Source organism: Parambassis ranga, chromosome 5, assembly GCF_900634625.1.
Source record: "Parambassis ranga chromosome 5, fParRan2.1, whole genome shotgun sequence".
In the NCBI taxonomy this organism is placed as follows: Eukaryota; Metazoa; Chordata; class Actinopteri; family Ambassidae; genus Parambassis; species Parambassis ranga.
This window is the reverse complement of record NC_041026.1, coordinates 18,740,291-18,760,042: the sequence shown is the minus strand read 5'-3', so window position 1 is coordinate 18,760,042 and position 19,752 is coordinate 18,740,291. Positions and strand designations below refer to the sequence as shown.

General features: G+C 40.1%; 2 protein-coding genes across 2 annotated transcripts in view; one reads left to right on the top strand and one right to left on the bottom strand.

The window, feature by feature from the left end:
• The window catches only part of cacna2d2b (calcium channel, voltage-dependent, alpha 2/delta subunit 2b), a 28,093-nt gene extending 8,624 nt beyond the window's left edge, over positions 1 to 19,469 (top strand). The window contains exons 3-38 of the mRNA XM_028405655.1: positions 2,613 to 2,729; positions 3,127 to 3,186; positions 5,412 to 5,465; positions 5,864 to 5,999; positions 6,099 to 6,230; positions 6,329 to 6,386; positions 6,461 to 6,511; positions 7,899 to 7,998; positions 8,089 to 8,250; positions 8,337 to 8,447; positions 8,542 to 8,620; positions 8,998 to 9,047; positions 9,232 to 9,321; positions 9,440 to 9,505; positions 14,136 to 14,210; positions 14,293 to 14,367; positions 14,491 to 14,562; positions 14,744 to 14,815; positions 15,333 to 15,394; positions 15,543 to 15,619; positions 15,673 to 15,766; positions 15,841 to 15,938; positions 16,024 to 16,114; positions 16,184 to 16,246; positions 16,325 to 16,428; positions 16,673 to 16,768; positions 16,884 to 16,975; positions 17,067 to 17,114; positions 17,201 to 17,272; positions 17,373 to 17,525; positions 17,611 to 17,663; positions 17,901 to 17,956; positions 18,049 to 18,172; positions 18,261 to 18,370; positions 18,492 to 18,574; positions 19,023 to 19,469. Of these exons, the coding sequence (XP_028261456.1) occupies positions 2,613 to 2,729; positions 3,127 to 3,186; positions 5,412 to 5,465; positions 5,864 to 5,999; positions 6,099 to 6,230; positions 6,329 to 6,386; positions 6,461 to 6,511; positions 7,899 to 7,998; positions 8,089 to 8,250; positions 8,337 to 8,447; positions 8,542 to 8,620; positions 8,998 to 9,047; positions 9,232 to 9,321; positions 9,440 to 9,505; positions 14,136 to 14,210; positions 14,293 to 14,367; positions 14,491 to 14,562; positions 14,744 to 14,815; positions 15,333 to 15,394; positions 15,543 to 15,619; positions 15,673 to 15,766; positions 15,841 to 15,938; positions 16,024 to 16,114; positions 16,184 to 16,246; positions 16,325 to 16,428; positions 16,673 to 16,768; positions 16,884 to 16,975; positions 17,067 to 17,114; positions 17,201 to 17,272; positions 17,373 to 17,525; positions 17,611 to 17,663; positions 17,901 to 17,956; positions 18,049 to 18,172; positions 18,261 to 18,370; positions 18,492 to 18,574; positions 19,023 to 19,136 (3,150 nt within the window). The 3' untranslated portion in view covers positions 19,137 to 19,469. The remainder of the gene's footprint in view (positions 1 to 2,612; positions 2,730 to 3,126; positions 3,187 to 5,411; positions 5,466 to 5,863; positions 6,000 to 6,098; positions 6,231 to 6,328; positions 6,387 to 6,460; positions 6,512 to 7,898; positions 7,999 to 8,088; positions 8,251 to 8,336; positions 8,448 to 8,541; positions 8,621 to 8,997; positions 9,048 to 9,231; positions 9,322 to 9,439; positions 9,506 to 14,135; positions 14,211 to 14,292; positions 14,368 to 14,490; positions 14,563 to 14,743; positions 14,816 to 15,332; positions 15,395 to 15,542; positions 15,620 to 15,672; positions 15,767 to 15,840; positions 15,939 to 16,023; positions 16,115 to 16,183; positions 16,247 to 16,324; positions 16,429 to 16,672; positions 16,769 to 16,883; positions 16,976 to 17,066; positions 17,115 to 17,200; positions 17,273 to 17,372; positions 17,526 to 17,610; positions 17,664 to 17,900; positions 17,957 to 18,048; positions 18,173 to 18,260; positions 18,371 to 18,491; positions 18,575 to 19,022) is intronic.
• LOC114435727 (dynein regulatory complex subunit 4-like) lies at positions 10,271 to 13,740 on the bottom strand. The gene is made up of 11 exons (XM_028405656.1): positions 13,638 to 13,740; positions 13,397 to 13,492; positions 12,542 to 12,739; positions 12,200 to 12,400; positions 12,063 to 12,117; positions 11,783 to 11,985; positions 11,459 to 11,614; positions 10,935 to 11,024; positions 10,631 to 10,840; positions 10,479 to 10,544; positions 10,271 to 10,398 (listed from the first exon to the last, which is right to left on the bottom strand). Exons 1-11 carry the CDS (start codon positions 13,638 to 13,640, stop codon positions 10,333 to 10,335), a joined length of 1,344 nt encoding a protein of 447 aa, XP_028261457.1. The 5' UTR covers positions 13,641 to 13,740; the 3' UTR covers positions 10,271 to 10,332.
• Positions 19,470 to 19,752: the final 283 nt, after the last annotated feature.

The window sequence follows — 19,752 nt, the reverse complement described above, 5'->3', positions numbered from 1 at the left end:
TTCGTTCATCAGTCAATAAAAAGCCAGGGTTTCACATTATAATTATGGTGGCCCACTTGAGATCATCTCTGTTACTTGCTGTAGTTTTTAGAGTGAATCCTCTTCAGTTTTGCTTTTTGTGCTCTATAGAAAGATGATTATTTGTAATAGTAGGGCTTGTGAGAAAACCCTCGCAGACTCCCTGTGCTGGACATCAAAGCAGTCTGCAGCAAAGCTAGCAGACCTGTGAGGCTGTGTTCAGCTAAATGTCACAGTGCTAACATGCTCACACTGACACCGCTAACACTCAGGTCGAATGGTCCTTTGTAACAAGGTGAAAATATTTTTTTGTGCTCCTGATTTATATCCTTTTATCACCCAACATATAATGGACAGGTGTTGGACCATGTTGATATGTTTCAAAGAATATTGAGTATAATCAGTTAGCTTATTATGATATGTTGTGATATCATAATTTACGTTAGTTACATTGTTATGTAAGCAGATGTCCTTATGTCCTGTTGATTAACTAGTGTGAACTTGAACAGATATTTATTTAACACAATTTTAAAATATTAAATCATATTTTGTTCTTTCTGCATCAATCGCTTTCTTTTTTAATTCTAAATTACTCCGCCTAGTAGTCACATTGTCACATAGTCACATAGTCACATTTTACCTAAAAACTTGCTGATGCTGATGCTGATGGAGACCAGAGTCACTCACAGGGTTCAGAAGCCTCAGCACCAGCTGCACTTTTTTACACACTCTTACAGTCTCTTACTCTCACTCTAGCCAGGATGGTCGGTAGATTTATCCTCTGGTAACCATGAAAACTTCCATCTAATAGTTGCTGCTAAAGCGTACAGCCTGCAGACAGCATCCCGGTTATACCACATGTATTCTCAGTGCTGCGCCTCAGTGCTGAATGCATCGGAGGACCCAGTTCTTCACAGACGGCACACGGTTCACTGAAACACCCTGTTCATTACTGCATGTTCCCATCTGCTTCAATACAGCATCTGGTCAGTGCTCAACTTGAGGGGTGTCTCCAGGGAGGTTCATTTATAGGAGAAAGCTGTCATACAGTACACATGCATGTTCACTGTGTGCCCTGACACCTTTCCTCGTAGGGTAGAAAGTCTGAGGGACAGTCAGACACTGAGGTACTGGAAATAATACATCTATAGTACATCTGATATAATGATAAAATCCCAGTCACATAATGTACAAGTGAAGACAATGTTTGTGTGCTGAGATGTTGCTGTGTGCATAGTTATAGTTATTAGAAACACCAGAGAGTAGATGGTGCAGGGAAATACCATTTTTGACGTGACACTGGGGATCATTAACATCATCTTCATTCTTCCCATTGGCTGTTTTTTCATTTTTTTAGATATTAGTTTAGGTAGAACTTATTTTGCAGTCCAATTGAGTGTGACACCAAACTGAATGAGAAATATGTTGGAGGTTTTTATTTCATGCAGCCCAATCTGCTTACTCAGTGTGAGTCCCATGTGTCTCCTGATGACCCATAAAGTTCTCTGGAGTAAAACAAAAATCATAAGGAATACTTTGGATGATGTAGCAAGGCCCTATTCCAGGTCCTCTGAAGTGATGTGTGTCCATGTGTGCTCTAATTTAAATTCAGCCCCTGTGGAGAAGAGCAGTAAGGTCATCATCTGGCTGAATGAGTTCATTTTTTTCAGTTCGCACTTTAAAAATAAACTTAAATTTGATTTTGTTTCACTGACACAGGGTTGGTGTTACAAGTGATAAAATATCCTTTAATGTAATTTGTAACATGTTTTCTAAATGTAGTTTTAATACATCAACATTGTCACATTATTGTATACATATTATTGTGTAAGATGGGAAACGAATGTGAAATTTAAACATGTTCTATCTAGAGTGATCCCGGCAATCAGTCTGTTGTGATGCTCTCTTTAAAAAGTTAAAAGAAAACTAGTAAACACAATGAAAAACAAACCATATGAACTGCCGTGCAGCTAGTTTAATAAAATGGCTGGTTTTAGTTTCTTTGTTCTCCAATGGATAAAATGTGTGAAATAACTGCCTAAAAAATATGTTACTGTATTTTTCTTCACATTGTATCTTATGTAGTAACATTCACACAGCATATGGTGAATGTTTTTAGACCTGTTTGCTGTTTATTCTAAAATTAACTCTGCTTCAAAAACCTGTTTGCCTCCTGTATAGAGAAGATATTAAGCAAGTAAACAACTTTAATGTGACTAAAAGCCGCATGGGATCTGTGATTTTTTTGGACTAGGACACCAGTAATGTGATCCTCTCTCTCTCACACACACACAGAGTGCATGAATACACTTGCATGAAAGGAGCCATTTTTAGCTTTGCATCGAACACAACAAGTGGCGGTTCCCCTGTGTCCTCGCTGTTTTAATATAGAAAGGGTTGCTTTTACAAATTCATAAGCTTCATAAATACTTCATAAATGCTTCATAAAAACACACACACTTGTCAGTGTGTGTGTTGTATGTGCTGGAAAAATGATGGCACACATGTCTTCAGTGTTTGTGCTTCAGATAATTATGAATAAATACAATATACTGTCTGCCTGGTGTCACTCTGATGTCGTCCTTTTAAAACAGATTTACAACGAAGAAAGGCGGCGGTTCAGTCTGGTGAAGAATCAGCCTCGGAAGATCGTGGAGAAGGTGGCCCTGGATATAGAGAAGCTTCTGGCTAAGAAGCGAAAGGCCCTCGTCGTGAGTATATGTTTTCTTATAGAGTACAGCTGCTCTCCATGATAAGTCTTTCTGCAGTATTTATATTTTGTTTCTGATGTAAGTGTATGAAATGTTTAGATGATTCCTCTTAATAAACACTGCAAAGGCTCAGGCCATAATAAATGTTTTCTTTATAATGGTTCAGAGACATTAACCAGTTTATATTCAGTTTTAATATGAATGTATTTGACCCCATAGTATGATTGACAGCTGTAGCTGATTCCCATGTGCTGCAAAATACGTCACACACAGCATTATTTACTAATGTCCGTTGACCTCAGAGTGGCTCAGAGGACTCCACAGTGTGCTTATTTTTGTTTTGTTTTATTAGAGAAAGCAGCATCTAATGAGGCTGTGTCTGTGCTTGCACCTGCAGAGGTTAGCCAGCGAAGCAGAGCGGCTCCAGCAAGAACACCCATGGCAGGATGGCATCAAGGTAAAGAAGCAACATCTTTTTATAATAATTGCTTTGATATAACAAGGATGTGGGTGTCTGTGGCCACGTTGCCTCTTTAAATAGGACATTTATAAGTTATGAATGTATATTTCATGCACGTTCTAAGGTCATGTTTATCCCCATTTCAACTGGATGCTAATACTGTAGCAATAGTAATCTATACATGCCATTCTTGTGCACATACCAATGTTTCAGTTACATATTACCACACCAAATTTGTTTTTAAAGACTAATAAATTATTCAGATCAGTGGGGTCTGCGTCGGAGCTCTGTGGCGCTAAAATGGGACGACCTGAGACAGAAAGAACATTTACACCAGTCAGCTGAGCAGATCCCCTGGCACTCAGCTGGCTGAAACAGATGACTGAGTGCACTCAGCCATGCGGTTCTGTTGAGTCCTACACACATTGGCATTCCCCTTTTCCACTCAGTCTGCTTCATTTACCCAACAAAATGAGACAGGGTTAACCTCATCCTCTCACATGGCCTCTCACACTCGTCTCTGCGGCACTGAATCCCCCTGCCATTTCAAACCGCTGCATGTTTTAGTCCATTCATTGAGAACTGTGTGGAGTTTAAAATGCTGTGGATGCATTTCTGATGCATGCAGTCAACTTTCAGCTGCCTGTTGCTTTCCTTTTTTTATTTTAGGATGCTGAGTAGAAAGCTAGCAAACTTACAACATGACAGAATTTGGTGCTATAGAAAGGTGATGATTCAGCGAAGCTGATTCAGAGAGTAACATAGAGTAAAGACTTCATACTGTATGAGGCAGGTTTCTCTCTGGACATTGTTTGCGATGACAGACTCAGAGGTAAGGAGCTCCCATGGTGGATGAGCAATGTGACACTGACTGATAATGAACATCGAGTGATACTCAGCAGTGGACGGCAGATAGTGGACGACAAAGAGCGGACAGAGAGAGTCGACCTACTGAAATGTTATGTAGGCTAAGGTGCTCATCAGAGATAACTGTTAATCAGAACGAACCAGAAATAGGAACACGTTCACCTCTGAGTGATGTCACACGCAGTCTGAAGTGTGTTCGCTCTCCTCAGAAACTAAACGAACAGATGGCCATGCTGCACACAGCCTGTCTACTGATTCATAATGTGACAGCACCGAGCAGAAAGCTGTAACTGAGCAATAGGAAACATTTGGTGATTACACTTTGCAAATAGGGCGATTTGCTACTTTTCTCCATTTTGTGTAAACTGAACGCTTCAGTTTTTTTTTTCAGGATGTGGTAACTTTTTGTGGAGATTTACCGGAAGAATCTGTTGTTTTTCTTTATAACAGCTGCTTTTACATTCATGAGCAGTCATTATGATGCAATCTGGGCAACGAGTTTGTTTGGGTTCAACTGGCTGTGTTTTGTGAATAATTTGACTTGAGTAAATGTTGTTTTGTGTGAATATTTACTTAGGATTTCTCTTATGAATTAATTAGTTATTGCCAGTTACACTGAAATTGTATTAGGCATTTTTAAATATCAAATATCCACTAATATAGATTTTTTCATTTGTCTGGGATGAAAGCTCAATTCGACACCCATTTAGTCATAAATCTTGGCTGCTATTAACAAAGGAGAAGTATAAAATGCATTGATTAACTTAAATAGTTATGAAGATTGGGTTTCACTCCTATCACACAGAAAAGATATGTCAGTTGAATTTATTAAATTATTGATATTTTAGATTGATAAGTTCAAATGAATTGTAATCAGCTCACAGATGATTCAACCAATCAGTACATACTAACTAATTAAATAAGCTGATAATAAATATCTGATGTCTGATTTACTTAGTGAGTCCTGGTATCTTATTGCTCTGAGGTGTGCAGAAATGTGTTTTTACTCTTATTTTAAGTGAATAAAATAGCTTAGATGAAAAAGTACACTTTAACCTTTGGTTACAGTGGTGCGTTCAAGGTCAATTGAACAGAACATCTAAAACAGACATCTAAAGTCTGATAATAATAATAATTCTTGCTGTTTTTATAGTTTTTGAATGTGATGAATGATGAAAAACCTGCTGGATGTTTTTAGGGATTAATTACAAATTTCCTAAATAATCTTTTACGTGCAGCCCAGTCCTCAGTGATGACTCTCTGAGAGTGCATCCATAATGACTGCTCATTTTCATAATGTTCCACAGTTGTCAGAGCTGCAGCCTTCTCATCTCATCTCCATCTGTTTCTTCTAGGAGCTGGACATGGCTTATTATGACTCCAAGGCAGAGCTAGATTATGTGAGTGAGGTATTTGCACATTCTAAATGTTCTACCTCTGACAATAATGCATAAACAATGTACCTTAAACACTGATAGCACTTTACCCTCTGTACATAGAACTGCACATTTTGCTTATTTTATTTTTCTTATTGCTTATTGGTATTTGTATTTATTCTTATGCCTAAAATAAGTCTACTGTTTTTTATCTTAGTTTAGTTGAGTATAAAGTCATGTGAAGGGAACTCGCAAAGTAAGAATTTCATTGCTCAGTGTAACTGTAAAGTGCTGTGCATTTGACAATAAACTTCTTGAATCTTGAATCTTCAATAAACTCTTGACAAGGCTGAATACGAATAAATGATAGTAGGCTATAATCTTAATTGTCATAGTGAAAAGCTTATTTATGATTTTTTTTTATATTACAGTACTCCATGGATGGAGAGGGAGAGGTGGAAAATCCCTCGCACATCAAGCTGGAGTTTGTGTACGATCCAAACTTCAAAAACAACGTCAACTATTCATACACAGCTGTTCAGATTCCCACTGACATTTATAAAGGAGGCAAGTAGAGCAGCAGACATTTTGAGTACACAGAAGCCTGAAATGTTTACACATACGTCTAAGGAGCGTGTTTATGAAGTGTGACTCTTTCCTCACTAGCTCCAGTCATTCTGAACGAGCTGAACTGGACACAGGCGCTGGAGAAAGTGTTCATGGAGAACAGCCGCGAGGATCCGTCACTACTGTGGCAGGCGTTTGGAAGTGCAACAGGAGTCACACGCTACTATCCAGGTCTGCCTGAGCTGTCTGTGTGTCCTAATGTTAACGCTTTAATGCTGAACAGCTTTGAAGTTGCATTAAAATATTATTTTTCCCTCTTTTTTTTACAGCAACACCTTGGAAAGCCCCGGATAAAATTGACCTGTATGATGTCAGGAGGAGGCCCTGGTACTGTGTGATACTTACTACATATGTTCTTGTCACAGGTGCAGAGGTGTTGAAGTTCTGTTTGTTTGTTAAAGGTACATCCAGGGCGCCTCATCCCCCAAAGATATGGTCATCCTTGTTGATGTGTAAGTAATGAATGTCCTTTTTTTTAGTTTAGGATAAATACATAGGGAATAGTTATAGTGGCAGGCATCTCGCAAAAAGACCAGGAAGTCACCTCTCCCAGCCTAGAAAATGTTTGAAACATACCCCTGTAACACTGGACAAAAGACTAAAGTCAGTATGCTTTACCTGATCTTTGATCAAAGACAGAGAAAGCTGGCTTCCAGTCTGTGTAGCTGCTAAGCTAAGCTAAGCAGCTACTGGCTTTAGCTCAATTTGCAAAAATCTCCAAAAACAGACATATTTAAGTGTTGCTTCTATTAACAGCTGTCAGAGTTCTATTTGCTTCCATCTATTTCCACCTGTAAAAAAAATGAAGGCAGGGACAAAGATTGTCAACAGTCGCACTTTTTCAGGCAGCAAATCTTATGGTAGCCACCATTATCATGACAACCAAAACCAAAGCCATGATCTTCTTCCTCTAATCCGAACCATGTCGCCATGTTTATACCTAACCCTATTATAGACTAAATATGGTGTATGACAAGAAAAGTGAAGAATCGCTTGAAAAGTAAACAAGTGCAAAAACAGTAACAGCTGCTAGTTAGAATCCACCACACCCTCTGCCTCCAATTACACACTTATGGCGACCTCTAACAGCCTGAATCATGTTGAAGACTGTGTATATGATGAGACAGGTGCAGCAGATGTTGTACAAATAGCACCACATGAATGTTGTCCCTCTTACAAAAACATTGTAGAAGCATTTCATTGGATGTAAAACAAGTATTAACATACTGTATACTATTAAGAATACTACCATAATGTTAAGTATGAAACATATGTAACATGTACTGTAACAACATCAGACATCAGTTTCTGTAGTAGATCCATGGGCAGCACTGGGTTCTGCTCAGTGCATTGAGCTTCATGGTCACAGTGGAGTGCAGCTATCTGTTACTATTGTGCCGCCCCCATGGCTGCTATTCATTCAGCAAATGAAGGGTCATTCATCAGTAGCCTGCTCTGTGCAAGGTTGAATTTACTGTTGAGTTGAATGGAAAAAATGAAACATCCTGAACATGAAACATGTTCACTCATCACATGTACAATGAGATGGTCAGTGAAGTAGTCATGACTGCACCGTGAGTTTGAACAGTTAATTTAAGATGTGTTCATTCACATGTTATTTACAGGCATCATGGCATATCAATGCTGGCAATTGTCCACAGAAAATAACGTTCAGCAAACACTGATAACATGGTGTGAGTTCAGAGGTTTACCAAACATTTTTTGGAAAGGGTGTTTTTGTTGAGATGTCGTTCCCTCGTATGTTGTCAGTTGCTGTGAGAGTATAAAAAATGTGTCATCTGTTGTGATTGTGATGACACTTCTCTTGTGTGTGCTCAGGAGCGGCAGTGTCAGTGGACTCACTCTAAAACTGATCAAAGCATCAGTGATAGAAATGCTGGACACTTTATCTGATGATGACTACGTCAATGTGGCCAGGGTTGGTATCTGCAGTATTAACTCTAATCACAGATTCTGTATCATTTCATGTCTCTTATCATTTTCTATGTTTCTCCTTCCATGTTAACAGTTTAATGAGAAGGCAGAGGCTGTCGTTCCTTGCTTCAAACATCTGGTCCAGGCTAATGTGCGCAACAAAAAGATTTTCAAGGATGCAGTGCAGCAGATGCAGGCGAAAGGCACCACCGACTACAAGTCTGGATTTCATTTCGCCTTCAATCAGCTGTTAAACGTAAGCAGGTTGTTCTGTGTCACGCCTAAGAATTCTACACTGTTTTTGTGTATTTACCTCATGCATGATTTTTTGATATTTTTCAGAAGACAAATGTGCCCCGGGCTAACTGCAATAAAATAATCATGCTGTTTACGGATGGAGGAGAGGACAGAGCTCAGGATGTCTTCATGCAATACAACTGGCCCAATAAAACAGTCAGTCCTGACATAACATTTCACCACAGCATCTTAATCCCCCTCTAAAATTATCAAATATCTTTTTAACTCCCTGTGTTTGCCATCCCATTAGGTTCGAGTGTTTACATTTTCTGTGGGCCAGCATAACTATGATGTCACACCTTTACAGTGGATTGCCTGCACAAATAAAGGTGAGCTGACAATTCAAAGAAAGTACTGACAAATAAACACAAAGGACAAAAATTTCTTTTGACAAAAAAATGTGATGGTTTGATTTAAAAACATGGCTTCTTAAGCTACTTAAAGGAAACATTTGGATAACAAGGGATCACATTGTTTTTAGATAATTTAGCAGATCTCTGTACGACCACACATACCTCAGTTTTAGAGCTCAGTAGTTTTCCTTTTTAAGCTTCCTATCTGTAGGATTTAAGTAGCTGAGTCACTTCTCTAGTAACATCTTGTCAAATCTGGAATATTTATGAGCACCACTCCTGTTTTTTTCTAATAGCATCCCTCACACATGCTCTCTCTCCCTCTGTTTGTCTTTTTCTCTGTGGTTTGCCAGGTTACTATTTTGAGATCCGTTCCATCTGTGCTATAAGGATTAACACCCAGGTGGGTTTGTCTAGTGCCTGTGACACAGCTGATCCCTGTTCACTGTTTCTCACTGTCCTCCTTGTGGTGCAGGAACATCTCTGCTTGTTTGTCTTTGCACTCTCTACTCCTTTACGAGATTTGAGGTTGTTGTTGATGGTGTTTGGTTGTAGTTGGTCACGTTAGCATCTCTGTGTTTTGTCAGGAGTACCTCGATGTGCTGGGACGCCCCATGGTTCTGGCAGGTAGTGATGCCAAGCAGGTTCAGTGGACCAATGTCTATCAAGATGCTTTGGTAAGACCGCATGATCCTGTTGGCTGCATTTGATAAGATACAGTAAATGCAGTCAATCCACAACAAGTTCATTTATATTTGCATAAATGGTTTTGGGCTCTGTGTTTAAACTCTGTAGGGACTTGGCATGGTTGTAACTGGGACTTTGCCCGTATTTAATCTGACCTCCGATGGGAACTCACAGGTAACTGGTCCTTACACTATGGACCACTATGTTTGTGTCTTTGGACTTTCTTGTTTTGTTTGTCTTAAACACTGGGCTCAGATTACAGGAGTTTCACACATGCATACTGTATAACATTTGAAACATTAGCACACCAGAGAGAGCAGCACAGTGATCAGCACTACAGCCTCACATTGGATCTGACTGGGGCCCTTCTGTGTGGGTCTTCTCCGGGTACTGTAGACACACCAAAGATGTGCATGTTAACTGGGGACTCTAAAATGGCTGCAGGGCTGAGTGTGAGTGGTTCTTTGTTTCTATGTCAGCTCTGCAGTAGACTGGTGGTCTGTCCAGGGTGTACCCCAATTCAGTTTATGAATAGCGTCTTGGAGCTTTACAGAAACCCAGAACCTGCTTCAATGACAGCAAGGACTGACTATTTGCCTTTAGCACATATAATCTAGCAGGCTGACAGCTTTCCAATATCCTCAGCAGCTTGTTTTGTTTCCTCTGGTGTGGCTTTTATTGATCGAAATAATACTCATAGAGTTTTCAGCCTATGCCTAACAAAGAAATGTCAAACAGGTGAACTGGTTCTTTATATCTCACTGCATTAGTGGATTGCCAGTATCTGGCAACAACACAACTCAGACTTCATGTACTATTATCTCAGTAAAGTTTCTTTAAATTTTAAAGACTGAAATGTTGAATTCATTAACATTATTTCAAAATAGACACACATCTACTGAAGTAAATGACTAGATATTTAAAGAAAAAAGTAAATTCTACTACAAGTAATCGCATAGTTTTATTTAGCTTTAATAAACCTTACATACAAAGCCACATGGTTACTTCACAGGAACACCGCAAGCTGCTTCCTTTGCTTCAATGAACAGCAACAAATCTCTGTGGGCCTGTAGGACACACATGTTTCACTTAAGTAGGAACATCACTACAAATAAAAATACCACCTAGAAAAATGAAAACTACAAACCCTTGCAACCAGCCTTCTTCTGTACTCTAAGTCCTTGATGGTATTATTTGCAGAGTCCAGTTTTTCCTTCAAACAAAACACACATTTCTTTCATGATTAATCAAAATACACACTACAACAAACACATCTACACCAGTGATTGAGAGGACTACCTCCATCTTTTTGATATTCCCTGTGAGGGCTGTGTGGTCCATGTTAGAGGCTGAGAGCACTGAGCTGAGCTGAGCGTGCGTCTTCTCAACACTCTCTTTCACGGATTGCAGCTTCTTTTTCAGCAGTTCCTCCTTCACATCGGCTTGGTGCTGCAACTCTTGAACACTCTGAGCAAATGACCTGGACCGTTCGCCTACTTCCTGCTGAAGCTGTGGAAGTACAAACAAAAATATTTGACATCTAAACTACACACTTATTTAGCCTCTACAGTCAAGCAGACATTGGAGCAATTGAGCGTTTTACCTTGATGAATTTCTCCTCCAACTGCTCATGATCCTGTTTCAGATCTCTCAGCTTCTTATGTCTGTCCTTTTCAGTCCTTTTCCACAAAATCTGTCACAATAGTGTAAATATGCTGTAAATACTTCACTTTCAATCTGACAGGTGAAGCAGACAGAAGTACTAGCACTAAAGCCAAGCGATGATCTGCTATGGAACAGTCAGGTGCAGAATATACTTAACCCTCCTAATGAAAATCAGTTTATCCATTTATACATAAAATATTATCATTGAGATAATTATGACTTCTTCACCATGTTTAACAACTGAAAGCTCTCTTCAGAGTCTCTACTGAAAAAAACATTATTACTTCACAGAACGCAGAGCTCCGCCACTGTGGCATTTTTAACACATTAATCCAGATCCAAGAAGAATAAAACAGATTATGTTTCGTTGCCAGTCCACCTCCATCTACTGTAGGTAATACACCGACTATGGTTAAGCCCTTCTTACAATTCCACATCAAGAAAGTAAACCATTCATTTAACCTTTCCCTCTATGTAGTATTTCACTTTCTTCTCAGCTTGAGTCTTTTCCTTCTTGACTGTTGAGATGAGCTCAACAAGACGCTTGTTATCCTCCAAAACAGATTCGATGCTCTTTTCCAACTCCCTGGTGTTGATCGTCAATTCTTTAATTTCTTTCTAGAAGATGCAAATCAAACATGCCACGTTAGAAATGTGCTGCAACAATTGATTACATTAAGATTAAATACAGTAGATTTATCAGGAATAAGTTGCAGTTTAAACAAAGAATCTTAAATATGTTTATTGCCGTTTGAAACAGAAGCTAAATGTGTCTGTTCTTTGTACCTTGTGTGCAATGATTTCATCTAAATCCTTTTCCATTTGGGAAACAATGTCATCAAAGCCACTCATGGTTTTGGCATGGTGTTCTTTGAGAGAGGCGATGTGGCTGTTCCACTGGTGTTCTCTCTCACAGGTCACACTTGTTGTTATCTTTTCCAGGTCTTCTTTCAGCATCTCAATGTTTTTCTTATAGCTGTCGATAAGATCTGCCCAACAGAGAAACTAAATGATGTCCCTGTGTTTGATATCAGGGGGTGATAAACTCAAAATGACCTTTATTTACCTTTGAGCTTCTCCTCCAAGTTGTTCCTTGTCATAGTCATGTTTTTAGCATGACTCTGTTGAGAAAAACAATTTGTTGAACTATATAAAGGCAAAGATACACATACACAGTACACAAATGTACGCAGTACAACAAACCTGCTCAAGTTCCTTGATGAAGCTTTCTTTGTCAGCCTCCTGCATCTCAGCCAGCGTGTCTGTCATGTTCCCACGGAGCTCCATCTCTAGCTGTTCCTGCTCTTTCTGCAACTTCTCATTGGAGACTGAACCATCTGCTTTCAACTCAAAGATGGTGTTTGTGTGCTCACACAGGAGGTGCTTCATCTTCTGCTGATATACCTAGTGGAAGAAAATAATGTGTGATACAGGATGACTTCAGCTATTAAATCTCTTATCGCTGCCTTTAAACTTCCCATGAAAGTGTATGGGTGCTGTGGGCTTTTTTTCTTGCTCACACGGAATTTGATCTGTTTAACTTACCTTGATATCTGTATGGTGACGCTCCTCATCTTTTTCTGTGTGGTTATCCAAGTTTTTCAGTTCAGCCTTGACCTCCTCCAGTTGTCTTTCTGTGATTTTCCAGGTGGTATAGATCTTATCCCTCTCTAGCTGAAAGTAGTTTCTCTCTTCACGCTCACGGTCCAGCTCCTCCCGCAGGCGCACAATGTGCTCTTCTATCTAAAATGAATACATTTTATATTACTGTGATAGTCAGACAATGCAAACATCCTACTGCCTAGAGAACTGATAGAGAATGTATTGGACTCTTCATTTTATTGAGGTGCCAGATCACCCATTTATCTGTCACCACGTGTGTGTGTGTGTGTGTGTGTGTGTGTGTGTGTGTGTGTGTGTGTGTGTGTGTGTGTGTGTGTGTGTAAAATGTGGTTCTTCTCAAATAGTGTTATCTACACTGCCAGTAGAGGTCCCCATCTACCACCAAATCGCTGCTCATTTTTCAGCAGTGGACACATAAGTCTGCCAAATTTGATTAAAATACTACTGCTATAACTGAAACATAAAAAGTTGTTTTTAATTCTTTTTCATGACGCCACAAAGTACAACCATATTTACTAGCTACCATTTACTACATTTAATCTTCTAACACTCTACTTAAGCTTGGGAAGTGGTAATCAGACCGAAAGATAGAGCAGGTGGAGGAAGAGGTTTCATATTTGATGTTTAATCAATAGAAAAGTTTTATTTTGATATTAGTAATTAGTAAAACGTTCAGTGTGTTCAGAATAACAAATGAGTTGCTGTGTATCCAAAGATACCCGGACCCACAGGCATCACGCCACACACTCCCACGCACGCTTCATTCACAGCTCTGACCTGCTCCTTGGACAGCTCCTCCTTAGTGAGACCATCTATCAGCGTGGGCGTCCGTGCCTTTGCAGGCGTTTTACTCGAGTCTTTCTTTTTGGGTGGCTGGACAAAAAGTGAACAAAACATAACGAGCTTTAGCTGCAAAGATAGCTAACTTCTAACGCTAGCATTTTACTGTAACCTGTACACGATTGTGAATAGTACATACACAACAACAAACAACACTAAACAATAAAGCTTAGCTCACCATTATTCTCCGTTAACTTAGAGGAGAATGTGCCGCGTTGGATAGTTTTTGGAAGACAAATTCTTCTTCCGTCAGAGCTCCACTACCTATGTCTCAAGGCTAGTATCGACACAACGCGTTACTATGGCAACGCAGGCACCAAGAAGGGGCGGGGCGTCAGCCTCCTTAGTTATCAAACAGGAAGTTCTCTGTTTCTGCTAGGTTTTAGTATTTAGGTTACATCTTTACATTAACAAAGCCTTCATAAAGAAAAACAAAGGTTTTGAAAAGAAGTATTCATGTTTCATGTTTCTCTGTAAAGCTATATGTCGTGTTTCATTTGTCTGAGTCACTTATTTAAAAATATGATTTTCATCTGAACTCTAGACAATTTCCTTTAGCATTTTTCACATACTAGTGCCTGGTTGTCAGCTTAAAACTCTGATATTCTGAGCCCAGCATTTGTTTTTTTAAATGCAGAGTATAACTGTTGTGTAATATCATGTTGATGTTTTTTAGAATCAGCTGATTTTAGGTGTCATGGGGGTGGATGTCCATCTTGATGAGATAAAGCGGCTGACACCACGGTACAATGTATGTGTAAGGTTTTTCTTTTTGTTTGTACTTGACTGGATGAACAAAGCTGCTGTTTCTCACCTTGTTGTGTTTGAAACAGCTCGGTGCCAATGGATACATCTTTGCTATTGATCCAAATGGATATCTGCTGCTTCATCCAAAACTACAGCCAAAGGTAATCTCTATGTTTAATGTTTAATTAATTAAGTGTTATATTTACACTGTGGATTGAGGCTTTGAGAAACCTACACTTCTTTCCATTGGATGGCCCTCATTGTTTTTGCTTTTTACATCTCAGCTTGTGAACCTCCCTGAACCTGTGACTCTGGATTTCCTGGATGCAGAGGTAGAGGACAGCAATAAAGAGGAGGTGAGCAGCAAATGGAACTAAAAAAGATTTCTGGTTTCAGGCAATTTTTGTACTATGGTTAAGTTTGTTTACTACCAGGCCAGTGCACAGGATCTGCCTAAGGACAATCTGCCAGTCCCTTTGCAGAGTCTATGCAGGTCATGTAATGTTTAGAACATGTTTGTGTGTTTTCATTGTGTAGATTCGAAGACAAATGATTGATGGGAGACCGGGTGAAATGCAAATCAGAACTCTTATCAAGTCAATTGATGAGGCAAGTAAATTCTCTCTCTTTAGATGTGTTTCTTTTCTTATTTTTAAACTTACAGTAAGTTAAACTTGATATCATTGTTAATGTCCAGTTCTGTTAATGCAGTTTTAAGTCTCTGCTGATTGATTCCTGTCAAATACTTTTGTATATATGCACTTTTAAAATGTCAGCTTCACTGTCATTAGTATATTTTTAATTGTATTTTCATTTATTTAGTTGAAAGACTGTATTCAGAATCTCTGTTGATTGAAATTCATTTCTTACTTTGTGTAAAAACAATATGGTGTCAGAAAACATACAGCTCATATTAAGGTTGTTCTAATTGGGGATGTCACCACCAACACACTGGGAGCTTGTTCTGTGTGCTGAGGGAAATCTTAATCTGATGGGCGTAGCCTTTTTTCTTTAGAATTGATTTGATAGAACAAGTTTATATGACACTAAGTAAACCTGGGCACAGTGAGTCTGTTTACTTTGGTACCTTTCACTTCTGTTTATTTAAATATTTCTTCTATTACAGCAATATATTGACGATGTGTATCGGGGTTACACCTGGACTCCCATCAATGGTACAGATTACAGGTGAGCTCAGAACAGTGTTATGAATCACAAATGATAGCCAGCCAGCTGTGGTCTGATGAGGTCTGCCTGGACATCATGATTAGGACTCAGCTTCTTTCTGGTTTCTCCTCATTCATGTATTTTCATGCTGGAATGGCACCACCTGCAGTCTTGGTCTGGTATTACCTCCCTACAATGAGTACTACATCCAAGCAGACCTGAGTGATGTGATGCTGCAGCTCCAGTGTGAGTACAGAGAGGAGCGTTAGTCTCGTAAAGACAGGAATATGATGTAAAAGACAAATCATCCTCTCTGTCTTTCTGCCTCACAGATATGCAGTCTTTGCTGCCCAGCTCCTTTGAATCATCAGGACATGTGTTTCTGGCTCCAAGGTGACCATCTTTATCTCTGTTGATGTGCCTCCTCTGTAAAACAAAGCTGCTTACTTGCTCCATTGTCTCTGCAGGGAATACTGCAAGCGACTGCAGCTCTCTGACAACAACACTCAGTTTCTGCAGAACTTTCTGTCCCTCATGTTGGACATCTCCCCTGAATCTGATGAGTGTGAGTGCATCAGCTGGTCTCAGTGGCTGTGGCTGCTGCAGACACTCAGATGAGATGGTCAGCTTTGCTGTTTCTTTTGTTGCAGGTGACCAAGGCCTCATCCATAACCTGATTCTGGATTCAAGGATTATTGGGCAACTGGCCTCACGTGTGTGGAAGAACAGGGATCTGAATGCGTGAGTCGGCTTGTTGTTGCTCTACACTTTGTGTAAAAAAAACTATAGCTGACGAATGGTCTGTTACAGGTACCACTTCCTGGCTGTGTTTGCATCCACAGATGGAGGAATAACACGGGTTTTTCCCAACATGTAAGTGGGGTTTAAAGAGTAAAGCAGAAAAACACGGCCCCTCTGCTTTATAACAACAGGTGATTTGTGTTTGCACAGAGCTGCGGAGTTGTGGGATGAAGATCCTGAGCCCTTCAATTCAAATTTCTACAGACGGAGTCTTGACAACAAAGGCTACATATTCAGAGCTCCTTCAAGATCCTGTGAGTTTCCCACCAGTAACTCAAGAGAGATTTTCCTGTAAACATCCCAAGAATACTCAGACAGAGCCAGCTTTAAAGCTCAGTTTTAAAACATGCTACAATTCCCCTCATTTGGTCACCCCCTCAATGGTCTACACTTCATGTTTTCTGTCCTATATCACATACATCATCAACGAAGTTAATTTCAGTACCTTTAAAAGTAAACAAACCTCAAGTTAATCCCATGTTTGTGTATTCTGAACAGATTTGGACGAGTTTGGAGCAGAAAATGACACAGTTGGAATTCTGGTTAGTTCAGCTGTTGAGGTTAATTTAGGAGGCAAACCACTCAAACCTGCAGGTAAGAAAAGCCTTTGCTGATCTGGATGTGCCATGTGGAGCTCTCTTTCTGTAATTGAAGTATCTGTCCATATTTCAGATACCAGTGGTTCTAAGTCTCGCTTTCTTTTTTTCAGTGATCGGAGCAAAGCTGGACCTGGAGGTGTGGGTGGAGAAGTTTAAAATCCTGGCCAGCAACGTGACAGACAATCGACGGGGCTCACACAAGGTACACCAACACAGTGTCATGGATCACGCAGTTAAAACTGAGTTTACTTCAGCAAACCTCACATGGTCTCTTTATTGATTTTATCAAACAGTGTGGACCCTCCAGAAGCTGTGAGATGGACTGTGACGTGAACACAGATGTACGATCTTTTATTTCACTCACACCAGCTGAAGTCCTGCTGCTGTTCACTCATACAGTGTGCGCTCATGTGTTTGTTGTCTGCAGGACCTCCTCTGCTATCTCATTGATGATGGCGGTTTTCTGGTGATGTCCAATCAGAAGGATCACTGGAAAAAGGTGCATCTGTGTTTCTTTTTATGTCAGACCTTTGTGTGCTGGTGTGTTCTCAGGCTTTAATGACCTCTGTGTGACTGTTTTTCCTTTTATTTCATCACAGCTTGGCCTTTTCTTCGGTGATGTGGACCCTTTCCTGATGCACGCCCTCTACAACAACTCAATCTTCTCTCGACGGCAGTCGTTCCAGTACCAGTCTGCGTGTGAGCCAGTCAGCAGCAGCCACACAGGGGCAGCACCCAGAGGCATCTTTGTGGTAAGATGGAGGCGGCTCCAGGCTCGCAGACTTTACATGACAGGACAGCATGTTTGATTTTTTTTTACGTTGTCTGTTTCTGCAGCCGTCCATAGCTGACATCCTGAACTTGGCCTGGTGGACGTCAACGGTGGCATGGTGAGACTTTATTTACTGCACATTAAATGGCAGCAGTAGCATGTGAGCCGCCCTTTGAAACAATCTCAACTGTGTCCAGACTTCTGGTAGCCAGGAAGGAGATTTTATTTATTTCATGCTGGGCAGCTGAAGCGGGGTTATTTTCAGCTCTGTGTTCCTGTAGCTCTGACACATGTTTACTGTTATTTATTGATGTTTCCGAAATGAACTTCATTCTTTAACAAACATGTTTTTCAGGTCTGTGACACATCAGCTTCTGCATGGTCTGATTTACAACAGCTGGTTCTACCAAGGTTAAGCAATATTTTTTTTTTTATTATTTAAAAAAAATCAACTACACTCCATATTGATGTTAAATGTAAAAGGTGTATTGTTTGTCTTTTAGATGACATGCTGGTTGAAGGCTTTGAGACTAGGGAAAGCAGCTGCGTGAACATCCAAAGCCAGTTTTATTTCACAAACACCACAAACTCCTACAACGTGCTGCAGGACTGTGGAAACTGTTCACGGTGTGTTTTCTAGAGTGTGTGTGTTTGTGTTCTTGGGTCCATGCCGTCCATTTGGAGTTGGCTAAACATTCATCACTGTCTCCGGCAGGCTGTTCCATGCCAAGCGGATAGAAAACACCAACCTGCTCCTTGTGGTGGCCGAGACACTGCCCTGCAGCTCCTGTGAGATAGAGAGACTCACCCAGGTCAGGACAGAGTGTATCCTTTCTGCGAGCACACACACACACACACACACAACTTGGTGCCTTTATTTCTGTTGAAGATGGAAATTTTACCCAACAATATGTAGCAGTTAAGCCTGTTAACTGAAAACCAACAGTTCAGGAGGAAAATCCATGTGAAGTCCTGAGCAACGCCCGGTACCGCAAAGGCCCCACTTCCTGCTTTGACTACAGTGCCTTAGTAAGTACATACATGCAGCCTCCAGGTTGTAACAGGACAATCTGAAAAAAACAAAATATTGTGTTTGTGCCATCTTATCTCATATTGAAACCTGTGTACTCCCACTGCTGTTTTAAGAACTTTCATCTCTGGAACTGCACGTCCCTGCGTGGCCTCCAGATACCCTCATGTTAAAATGTCAAACTTTACAGCACACATAAATACGAGGCTAAAAGTTAAGCCATGAATCAGGGCCCTAATTAAGAGCATGACAGGTGCCATCCAAACATAGTTGGCACTCAGGAGTAACTCAGAAGCAATGCAGGCGACTCATCATCCCCGATTCATCCACCGAGCATGATGATGTTTCTATACTTAAAATGTCCCATTGCGTGTTTATAACAGTTTCTTTGTATAATTGATGCATCATTTGAAAAAAAAGAGGATTTACTGTCGACTCTTTTTGCAGGAAAACACGTCAGAGTGTGGACGGGGTCACTCTCTGCAGGCCTCCATACGAGTTCTCCTGTTGATTCAGCTTCTGCTGCCTCTCCTCCATCTCATTCACATACACACACTCTGACATTTTTCATCTTTAGGTTAAGGCTCGTATCTTCTGAAGGTCAGATCAAACCGCTCTAAACTGCATAATTCCCCCTCTTGTTTTTTTTTTATCTACAAACCGCTCACAGTGCTGGCTCAGCTCTCGGTTTTTTCTGCCTTATTGCTTATGCATTTTGTTGGTGTTTCAGGGCTTGAGAGCAAAATATGGGACGAAAATGTGCTGAGTGTGCATGATGCTTGTAGTGCTACATCATCCATCAGCCAAATATCAGAGAGGCACTGAATCATCACTCTGCAGAAACAGACAGTCACCATTAGGTTGTGGTGGTGAAATGTTTGTTTAGTTTTGTTCTGTTTGTGTTGTGGTAGTACTGGTACAACAACTGCAACACAACCTGCTAGAAATATGTTTTTATGTTGAACAAGAATCATGCATTGAAACTTTACCAAAGTAAAAGTTATTAGCAACAACAACAACTTAAAATACCATATCAAAGTCATGGATTATATTCTCAGATTATCATTAATGAAGAAAGCAACAGTTTATGTTATATTGTGTGATTATTTCCACTAACCAAAGGTTTCCTTTGTGTAAAATAGATTTTTGTTTAAATGTCCTGCTCCTTTCTGTTTCA